The sequence below is a fragment of the Hyposmocoma kahamanoa genome, unplaced genomic scaffold (assembly GCF_003589595.1).
Source record: "Hyposmocoma kahamanoa isolate Upper Pololo Valley unplaced genomic scaffold, ASM358959v1 220, whole genome shotgun sequence".
Lineage (NCBI taxonomy): Eukaryota > Metazoa > Arthropoda > Insecta > Lepidoptera > Cosmopterigidae > Hyposmocoma > Hyposmocoma kahamanoa.
Genome location: NW_020653740.1, coordinates 2,481,939 through 2,493,611, shown reverse-complemented (window position 1 = coordinate 2,493,611; position 11,673 = coordinate 2,481,939). Strand labels below are relative to the sequence as shown.

Genomic DNA, 11,673 nt, shown 5'->3' with positions numbered 1-11,673 from the left:
AACAGTATTTAATATTTGGTGAATCCCCTTTCACGCGGGGGGCGTATTTAATTATTACAGGAGTGAGCAGGATAGGTAATGAGCATTGTTTTTGATCCGAGGTGCCGAAGTTCGCATCATTACGTATACGCAATATTGCGTATATTGGCACCCGCAGTAAGAATTTTATCTGCGATGCCGGCTACGTATTGTTGCGTAGAAGACCATTTGTATGGTGGCCACCGATTTCGGCTTGTAGATTACCTTCGGCAGTCAATGGGTTAAGGCGAGAGTGAATAGGCATTATTTAGCCTTCGTCGACTACATCGTCACTTTTATGAGATGAAGGTCAAATGAGTACTTATTTTATCATAAAAAACAAACTAGGAGGATTAATTATACAACTTTGAATGCAATCGCATTTAATAATATTTATTGTTTACTCTTATACATTTCAGCCCAGATCCGGAATTAGCACACCATACATCATTTTTTGCAGTCACGCTAGCTCTAAGCACACATTGGCTATGGAAAATAGCACTAAGTCAATCTTCTCTCCAGAAACTTCTTGCAGTACCAACGATTAGTAAAGCAAGATTATGTTTAGCTTTATCTTGTCTTGGTGTGATTTTGATGAAGCTGCTGTCTTGTTTCCTTGGATTGGTTTTGTATGCTTGGTTAGTTGGATGCGATCCATGGAGAGCAGGGCATATTAGGAAACACGAACAGGTATGATAAATATCTACAGTTTGTATGAGCACCTTTCTATGGTTCTTTTTTGGTTATTTCTAGCCTATTCTTCTTGATCACAAAGGCTAGTGATTACGAAGGTGAAGTCGCTTTCACTAGTCCACAATGAAAGCCAAAATCTGGCAGCTTTGTGAATGACTTTGCTTCTAAATCTAAGGTCGAAAGTAATAAAGCGAACTGTGGGTACTATGTATTAGGTATTTAGTAGCAATATAGCTCCTTGTGAAATGGTTCGTCCAGGGAAGTACTGCCACCTTATCTATTTCAGCTGCCAAACAGTAATAATGTCAGCAAGGAGATGGTAAAATTACAGGCATATGGATATTTTCAACTTATGTCACAGGATGACGGATGTCCTGGCAGTACCCCGCAGATGTTTGCGATTTGAACCTCTGAGTCGCATTGCAACTGCTATGGACAGGTGTATCGCTTACCACGAGGTGCACCACTTGTTCTATCACTTGATATCATAAAATAAAATCGACTCCAAGACAGGTTATCCTCAAGACTTTGTACATTTCCCCTCTTTGTTTTTAGCTGTGGATATCAGATAGATCGTTGTTCGATTTTACATTTCCGAAACGAAATAAGATGTAAATATTCTGAAAACACCTATACATAGATCTGTTCTTCGGATGAGTCGTATCGTACAGTCAAGAGCACATCAAGCTTGACTCTTTGGACTTTGGACCGTTCTTATTGCAAGCGGCAGAGAGTTAAATTTAAAACTTTAGTGTCAAGCTTGTCGTGCTCTTGACCCTGTACAATTGAAATGAAACACAAACAAGTCGTGTGCCTTGTTATGTGCCTGTTCATAGCAGTTGCAGTGCCACTTAGAGCTTTATATCCCAAAATAGTCCCAATTTTTTCAGTTGGTGCCTCATTTCCTGAACAACCTGGCCGCTATGTTTCCTGGCATCTGTGGCATTTTTATAATTTCTATTTTCACGGCTACTACTGGGTATGTTTCCTTTTCTAATTAACATAACGTCTTAGAACATTAAAGTTGTACAACGTTGTAAAGTTGTAAAGTTGTAAAGTTGTTGTTTACGCCTCTATAGGTACGATAACAATGTGTTGGTAATTTCTGTGTCGGTGTTATTTATAGTTATAATCTCTTAGAATTACTTATAATATGCATGTCTTGGCGCCTGCGAAAGTATACCTTCTGCCTTCCGGTGAATCAAATGAAATCTAAATAATTTCATGGTGTTTTGAAAGTTTAGTTTACATCAAAGAAATGGAAATCTACTGTATTGACGTACAATTGTTATAGATGCATCGCATCATTGGTGAACTCAGTATCTGGTGTATTATTTGAAGAATTTATCCGTCCATGGATGCCGCGAAATACTAGTGAACTAGCATGCTGTAAGATTATAAAGGTTAGTGGAAGTACTTACAAAGAACAATTTAGGTATGTGCCAATTACTAAGTACTTCCTTACTTTTTTAATAGGACACTAATAACTTTAGCAGGCGTCCTCATTTTTCAGATGCTAACATAATGCACCTACAACTTGTTTGTAATACGTGGGGTGCACTATAAGTTTTCAGAATGAATAAGAAAAAAATAATATAAATGGTCAGAAATAATTTCATTGCCTCTCAAAATATTCTCCGTTAGCGTTAATACACTTTTCATACGAATGAACCAATTTTGAAAACATTTATGCCACTCCTCCGTAATAATCTCTGAAACATATTTTTCATACTCTTCGACAGCCTCTTCAGGTGATGAAAATCGTTGATCGCGTAACTGGTTCTTAATTTTTGGAATTAAATAAAAGTCAGATCACAAGGTCAGGCCAGGTTGGGCCTGAAAAAAGAAAAAAAAAGGTCGGGCCTCATCGTGGAACTGGCATTATCGTGGTGCAAGATGATACGGCGTTTACAGTCATTTTTACGGAGTTTGTCAATAGATTCCGGCAAACAAATGGTCGTGTACCAATTCACGGTACAACGATTCTCCAAAGCAACAATAGCAACTTGTCCAGTTTTATTAAAAAAAGAAGCAATACGCTTGATTGCTGCTTTATTTTGGGATCGTAACTATAATTCCATGTTTCGTCACCTGTTACTATGTCCCACATAAAAATTTGACGCCCCTTCGTTGAATCTGGTAAGCATGGCATTGCACTAAGTGACGCGATCCGTTAGCGAAGCCTCAATTAAATTGTTTGGGATCCACCGAAAGCACAGCTTCTTCACACCCAAATCTTGGTGTAGTATCGATTGTATTTGACTCATGCCTATGCCTACAGATGCCCGAATCTCACGGTATATCACGTGCCTGTCTGTTTTGATCATAAGGCGCACAACATCGATGTTTTTGTTGCTCACAGCAATGGACGGGCGACCATCACGAAATTCGTCACTGAGATTCACACGACCGCGTTTGAATTCTGCAAACCAGCTATAAATAGTCGTCTTGTATGGTGCTTCATCGCCAAAAGCAATTTGAAGCAGAGTGAAGCTCCGCTGAGCTGTTAAATTACACTTAAAGTCGTAGAAAATTATACTACGATAATTTTCATCAGTTAAAGCCAAGGTGATGTAGACAACTAATTTCTAAAATGACGCCACAATGTAAAAACAAGTGGCAGTCAGATGAAACAAACTGTATTCTAAAGCCTAAGAGTTCCATTTTCAAATGTTGTAATTACTTTTTAAATATTATTTATACAAGTGGCCAGTTCCGGAAACTTGTAGTGCTCCATATGTACTTACTAAATTTATCTTTAAGCCCTTCGGTGCAGCTTATTCAGACTTAGAAGAGTATAAATAGGTATTAGTAGGTATAAGTATGTATTATTACAGAGGCCGGGAAGTATGGAATTACCGGATGAGTATCGTATTATACGAGTCAGTATCCCCATTTCCAAAAATAAGTTACTAAAAAGCGCGAAAGCGTATGCATTGTGTAGTAATATTTTTGTAACCTTTGTAAAAAAAAAAACAAAACACGCATTGGGCTGAAAAAGCTAACGAGTTTCTTACGACGAAATGTCAGAAAATTAAGGGATTGAAGAAAAATTTAAATCTAAAATCTAATCAGTATAGTGGTCTAATTGCCTTAGCCTGTCCCGAAGGACGAAAAATTTTACTACCGAAAAAGCGAACATTTTCGAGCATGTTTACAAAACTTTTATTTTGTTACAGCTTCTCTGTATACTAGTAGGGGCATACTGCGCAATCGTTGTATGGTTCGCTAGGGAGCTGGACCGCCTGCAACACGTGGCTTCGGGTGTCACAGGTGTGACTGCCGGAACTTTGCTGGGCCTCTTCACTTTGGGCATTATATTTTCTAGAGCTAACTGCTCGGTAAATATTATTTACATTTTTGTGCAGCGCTGTATAAGCATTATTTTCAAAACAACTCCTACTACGAGTTTATTAAATCCCATATAGCGCCATCTGTGAAATTACGTAGGAACTAATTGGTAAGCTACCTAGCCTTAAGAGTTAAGAGTTTATACTTGTAGTGTCCTTAGCGCCACCTACGAGCAGTTGCATTGAACTCTTTAGTTGACTTCGCTTCAACACTGCCATCTCTTAGTTTAGAATGAGACTAGTTATAAAACGCGTCGTTATGTTGACGTAAACATTTTAATTATTTTCAATAGATGTCAGATCGCTCATGAATTTTATTTACAAACGGTGTTATACAATCGAGTTATGGGGTTCAAGTATTTTTCATTTTATTATACAAATGCTGACAATAACTCTACAATAATATTTGTTGTGATTTATTACTATAATTCCCCAATAACAACAAGCACAACAGCAAAAGGTTTCATTTTATATGTAAATTTTAAAACAAACTATCAAAAACAACGAAAAAATCTTTATGTGCCATTTTCGCAACACGATGATCATGTTGATTGACACATTATCGCTTATCAGCATCCTATATTGCTGGCGGTATTCAATGATCTTTTATGACTCGAATTTGTACCAATCCATTTATTTACTATTACGCATAGTTTTATCGAATACGTAACTACATACTAAAGTTGAAAACTAATTAAGCCATAACGTGGGTTATTTCATAAAGCTGAATTTTCAGGGTGCATTGAGTGGCTGTTTGTTAAGTTTGCTTCTCTGTGGCTGGCTCCTCATAGGGGCGGAAAATGCGCTCGCCACGGGAGCACTGACCTTTCAGGGAAAGCCGCTGACCACGTCAGGCTGTGGGAAGGCCAACTTTACGCTTTTGCAAAATGTTGTACCAATTTTGGCGACTGTTACGTGAGTTCTCATTTATGTTAAGTATAATATACCAATTATCTAGCTGCATTACAAAGTCTTGCAAGTAGTAAAGCCCTTGTTTCGGAGCTATTTGAAATTTACGGAAGCTGACGATTACATTGTTGCATTATTTCATTCTAATGTATTTGCTATTTCAACTGAAAGCTTACCCTCACAGTTTTTCTCCAAAGTTATTCAGCTCAGTTTTTTTAAACATGTAATTATGTCGTTATCACAACATTTTAGGATTACCTTGACTGTTTAAAAATAACGTTAATATTTAATATGATGATGGTTTAAAAGTAAAAGATATTCTCAAAATATATTTATCGGTTTCAGTAAACTCGAACGACTTTGTAGCTTCGACACAAATTGTACTTCACATTTTAAGAAATATTAATTTTACTTAGGGCGCTTAAAACCATTTTTCATTTATTAGTTTAAGTGGTGATTTAAGGAAAATGCTTAGAATATTTCCGTTTGGCGAGATAATTTTAATTTAGTTAGGTACGGGGTCAAGTGCACGTCAAGATTAACATTTAAAGATTTAGATCCAACTCTACGCCTCTAGCGATAAGATCCAAAGTCCAAAGTGTGATGGTGATATGTTCTTGGCGTATTAAGATGGAAATGCAATACAACTTTTATGAATCTGGTGTATGACTATTAAATATTACTAAGTGGTTATATCACTCAAGCCCCGCCAACAGCAAAATGTCAAAATAAGGTAGGTATAGGTACACGACAAAAATGTAAATTATTATACACATGGATACTCTAAATAAAACTTTATATTACCCATCTCTTTGATAGGAAATTTTTATAATATCAATAGCATTCTTTTGTAAAGGTCTTCTAACAGTCAACAACCACCGATAGATAACCTTTGCTTTGTTAAAGGTATAAAAAAAACATGTTATACAATGTGTGACCGTAGAAAACCTAAGTCTAGACTCCTTACCCCCTGTGGTTTTCGATGGTGTTTGTATTTCTTATTTGGATAAATAACAAAGATAGTCAGGAATTTGGGGGTAATTTTTAATAAATGTCTGACTTGGAAGCCGCACGTTGCTGAGGTTAGCAGGAAGGTGTTTGGTGCGCACTTCTCTCTGAGAAGGCTTAAAAACTTTTTGCCGACTAAAACCAAAATTACTCTGGCCCAGAGCTTCTCCACCCGATACTGGACTATGCAGATGTTTGCTACCCAGATTTGTCAGTAACTCTGCTCAATAAATTGGAACGGCTCCAAAATATGTGTGTTAGGTTCATCTTCGGACTACGTAAAATTGACCATGTCTCCCAATTTCGCACACAAATTAAATGACTGCCCATTCATCGGCGTAGAGATATTCATATCCTTTCACTTCTCTATTCAATTCTGTCCTATCCCTTTACGCCTTCTTATCTTAAAGATCGCTTTACTTTCCACTCTTCTACACTCTGTCGTCCCCTTCGCTCCTCTGATACTCTCTTACTTAACTTGCCCTCTCATACCTCTAACTTTTATACCAACTCTTTTACCATTTCTGCGATCTGATTGTGGAATTCTCTCCCTGAATCGATTCGACGATCCCCTTCTCTTGATTCCTTTAAACATCGTGTCAAGGATCACTTCCTCAACTCCTAAATTTCGTCTGTCCTCTACTATCCTTTCATTTATTTCCTACATTTATACTTGATTTTTCTTTTTCCTTTAAAAGGATATAAGCATTTAATATTATTGTGTATTTATTGTTATGTATGTATTAATAATATTATTGTTATATAGATTTTAAGACTTTCGTGGTTATTCACTAAATGATTATCACTAGTATCAGGTTTCTTACCACGGTATGACTGAGTGAGTCAACCCGTGACCATGGAGCGTGCAACCGTTCCGAAATATCGGGAAAATAAAAAGAAGTCATACCGTGGTAAGAAACCTGATACTAGTGATAATCATTTAATATTATTGTTATTTGTATGTATATGTATATCTATCTATGGATATGTATATATTTTTATTATTACTTATTATGTAGTGTACTTATGATGATATTCTTTGGTTGCACCCCTTTTGCATATCCGAATTGTCTATCCTAAGGTTGCCTGGAAGAAATTGCTACATAGCAATAAGGCCGCCTGTTGCAAATTGACTTACTACTACTATTATACTTAAGCTATTGTATTGTATTTTAATTGTAATTTTATGTGCAATAAAGAATATTTCATTCATTCATTCATAACCTAGCCAGTTCGTTTAATAAGATCATACCGAAGTGGGCCGCACATAGGGTTACTATGTGTCTTTATTTTTGGCGTTTTGTCCGGATTTTTCGAAAAAAAATCAGAGTAAATAAATACGAAAAAAACCAAAAATAATTTCCAAATTTAGTGCGATGATTAGCATATAATTGCTAAAAAACAAAACATGCTAAACAGTGTTAAAAAACAAAACAAACAAATCGTTCAAATTTTTGTTAAAACCTAGAAATTATACGAAAGGCAGCGCGTTCGATCCTCGCACCCGTCAGTATGTCGAGATAGAGTTGGCCGTGTGACAGATTTTCGATTTTATTTTCTTTTTAGAAAGTTCAAACTATTTTAAAAAAGTAAGAACTATTCAAATTTCGGATTGGTTAAGGTAATAGTAATGTTCTAAGTTAAGTTAATAGATTTTAGAATTTGTATATAGGTAATAACTAATAAGGAACTCAAAATTAAAAGGTTAAGGTGGCTTCTCTCTTTGCCCTGGTGTCGATATCTTACTGTATCACAATTCATTAAATACTTGTTCAACGTTTTCGTCATCAAAGTGTTTGAGTTAAAGTCATAGTTCATACGAAGTTTGACCTAACCTATTTAGTGCTGCAGTTCTTGCGCTCAACTCTGTAGAAGTTTCCACTAGATTAGGAGTTCCTGCGTTAAGGCTTGATTAAAGTTCCATCATTTGCTTTTGACACGTGCCCTGGTATTTGAAACTCAGTGCATTCTCGGGTTATAAGCAAGAATGAACTTGACTGCACTCGTAATCAAACGTTTGAGAGTAATTTTGGTATTGCTTTAATGGATATGCAAGATTAACGATTCTTACTGGAAAGCGTTTTTTTTTATCAAGTATATTCATACCGTTAGGTTCGGCTTGAAACTTCATCAGTAGTATATCAATCAACAAAAATTATTCTATAGTAGTCTTCATCATATTCGCGACTTACCTAAATATTTTGCCACAGTCAATAAGTCACTCTGACTTATATGTCATTTGGATTTTGAGCCTTTCTTCTTATCATATAAATTAATTCCAACGAAAAATTTCTCAGTATAAAACTGAGCGTGCTATAATACCACAAAAGTCTTGTGCTGCTACTGGCAGCTGCCTTTCTCAGATCGTCCTACCATCTTGCTGCAGGGCGTATACTACGTTTGCTTTGAAGTAGTCTCCTGTCCCGAATATTCCATCTGCCTTGTCAACCATCAGCCCTCCTGCAAATAAGACCGGTTCACTGCCATTTCAGCTTATTGATTTAACGAACTATGCTACTTTAGTTCTCTGATGTATGCCTTCATCAGAGAAGCTCCAAGGATAGTTTTTGTCAACAAACAACAAAAACAACAATGTTAGACTACCTACATGTATGCAATAAGTCTATATTCAACAGAATTATCTTTGAAATTACTATCATAATATATATAATACAACCACAATGTCTTCACACTCGGTTAGAGATCTCGGTCAAAGTTTTAATCTTCTCCGACTGATATCGACTCGACTTTTATTTTCCCCTTATTAAAACTTTTCCCATATTACTATTGCTCGATTCTTGCAGTTTTATGACTTTTCTTCTTTGAGTTTTTATCACTGAGCTTGAGATTAGTGTGTATGGTTGAATATGGTTGAGGATGAAATTGCAAATTCGATCTTCGTTTATGTCGAAGATTTAATTTGGTTGTTCCTTTGTATACATTAGGCCAGATAATACAATGCGAGCCCAGATTTTAGGAGGTGAGGTGTGGGGGTCTCCCTTCGAGTCGCGCAAGCTGCGCGCACAAATTTAATATGAATAAAATAAGAACACGCGGAGAAAATTTAACGCAGATCCGAAATCGACAAGCGCCTGATGGCGAGTGACGGGGGATGGCGCGGAGTGTCGTTAAACCACTGGACAATCTGCAAATTTTGAGATATGTGAATTCAAATAACTAACAGAGCTTCAGTGGAAAACCAATATTTTGCAGGTTCTCTGTAGTACTGAGAAACAAGAAATAAATGAATATAATGATATTCAATAAAAATATTGTAATGATTATGACTACACACGCTACACGCTCCATGGTCACGGATTGACCATCGTGCAATCGTGTAATCGTTCCGAGATATTGGAAAAATAAAAAGAACTCATAGTGATATTCATTTAGTGAATAATCACGAAAGCTTTAAAACTGCCTCCCTGATGCGTCGAGTGCGTGTTAGTTCCAACAGCCTTATTCGCCTAATTTGGGAGGACCCTGCTTGCGCTTTATGGAAACACTGGGACTCGCTTCACATGGGTTCCAGGGGCTTGGTGTATGATTTAATGTGATAACATGTAAATTTTATGTAATTTTATTATTCAATTTTAGATTTAATTTAATATTTAATTTTCACTCATATATTCTTTTTAATTAATTTCTCAATTTGGAATTTTGATACAGTTTTAATAATTTGTCTTACTAACATAGGCTATAAGCTGTTTGTTACTAACATGATATGGACTATGTCCGAAATAAAAATTTTGAATTTGAAATTTTGAATTTGAATTTGAAATTTAAAATCTAAAATCTACGTATATAGTCGCTTTCAAAATCTCAAGTGGGTATAGTTTGTTCTTTGTCGTGCAGCGCAATCATTTTTACTACCATTTTTAATTTTTTTTATGATACTACCTATGTGACGGGAAGAACAGTGCTACCCAGAGACATAAGTTGACAAGTCCCATATGCCTGTAATTTCACTAGCAGCCTTATCCTTCAAACTGGTACGCAATAATGCTCACATTGTATATGGTAAATATTTTTTTTTGTGAACAAGGATCTCTACTGCTACCAATGCCTTACACCAAGATTTATTATTTACAGAATTAAAAAACAAATTCTGACGCTTTTTCAGGCCGCAAATTCCAATAACTACAAAACCACTTCAGTCTCTGTTTCGTATTTCTTTCACTTACTGCCCTTTTGCTGGTGCTATCTCAGTCTTGCTCATTGGAATCCCCATGAGTTACCTCACAGGGAAATCCAGGACCGATTATATGAACCCTGATGTTTTCTGCCCTTTGACACAAGTAAGTTAATGAGATATTTTTTAAACTCTGTTGTCTTAGAGTTATTAATACTGATCGTTGGTAATTCTATGGACCAATAACTAAAAGCATTGACTTACTAAAAGGATTGCGACACAAGACCACATAGTCAAGTATTTAGTACCTTTTGGTACACCAGATGTCGCCACGAGTACCAATCATCTATTTTTGTAAATAATTTTTATTTATTGCCCAACTGCAATTTATCAAAACTACTCTAATTTCTAGTGATATCAAACAAATCAACTAGATGGCGCTTACTGAACAGATATTTATGGAGAGTGCAGGCTATTTTTAAAGTCTATCCACACATTTTAACTGCCTCTGTGGCCGAATGGTTACCATGCCGGACTCCGACGCAGAGGTCCCAGGTTCGACTCCCGGGCCGGGAGAAATATTTGTATGGCCTATATTTATTTCTATCGTGAGTTTGGGTGTAGTTTGTGGCTGTTTATGTATGTATCCATGACATCCACGACACACACATAGACCCTAGTGCGAGACTATGTTGAGTGTGTGCGTTATTATTATTATTATTATTATTATTAAATATCCGGGCCGTGCCTGTGACGTGGACGGGCCGTGCTCCGTTAGGGGCTCAAAAAAAATCGTTGCGTATATTTTGTATGAACTCGTTTACACTTGTCCAAGTACGGGCCGGCGCCGGGACGGGCCCGCAGTTCACACAAACTAGCACGGCCCGTCCACGTCCCGGGTACAGCCCTGATGTGTGTGTATAATCCTTTATTTTGTTTAAGATTAGCGCCATCTACCTATATTAGGAAGCATTAATTTGTAAATAGATTTATAACACACAATGCCCTTTATTGACACGCATATTTGTCAAAGTTTAGAAAATAGTTTTAGCTCATGATAATAGTTGAATCATATTGCAAGGAAAAGAAATTAACTTTTTATATTTCATATTAAAGATTAATGAATGAGGAACATTCCAGACTATTAAATAGCGCCATCGATATATAAGACGGAATTTTCACCTTTTTCAGAACTACGATCTGTCCTCCTCCTCCTCTTGAGTTATTGCGGAATTTACAACTATGTTATTAAACTAATTAATTGCATATTTATAAACATGTTTTCTTTTTCAGAGTATCTTGAACAAATCTCAGATGAGAAGCACATCTGCTTCTTTAGAGGAAAGAGTCCCAAACCCGCAAGAAGTATACATGGCATTAGACGAAGCACTAAAACATTTAAAAGAGGTTGTCGATCAATAAATTCCATTATACCATAAAGAAATTATATGATTATTTCCTTCTTCTTTTATTGTATAATTTTTTTTTACTAATATTGCTTTATTGTCTGGTCATTGCTTTGGTAGCGCCAACTTTCCAGCTTGTGTAAATAATAATATACAA

At 36.3% G+C, this 11,673-nt stretch overlaps 1 protein-coding gene across 1 annotated transcript in view; it reads left to right on the top strand.

Moving 5' to 3' along the window:
* The window catches only part of LOC113228059 (sodium-coupled monocarboxylate transporter 2-like), an 18,332-nt gene extending 6,771 nt beyond the window's left edge, over nt 1-11,561 (top strand). The window contains exons 6-12 of the mRNA XM_026461199.1: nt 438-708; nt 1,602-1,690; nt 2,006-2,114; nt 3,891-4,052; nt 4,798-4,976; nt 10,102-10,276; nt 11,404-11,561. Of these exons, the coding sequence (XP_026316984.1) occupies nt 438-708; nt 1,602-1,690; nt 2,006-2,114; nt 3,891-4,052; nt 4,798-4,976; nt 10,102-10,276; nt 11,404-11,532 (1,114 nt within the window). The 3' untranslated portion in view covers nt 11,533-11,561. The remainder of the gene's footprint in view (nt 1-437; nt 709-1,601; nt 1,691-2,005; nt 2,115-3,890; nt 4,053-4,797; nt 4,977-10,101; nt 10,277-11,403) is intronic.
* The last annotated feature ends 112 nt before the right edge of the window (nt 11,562-11,673 follow it).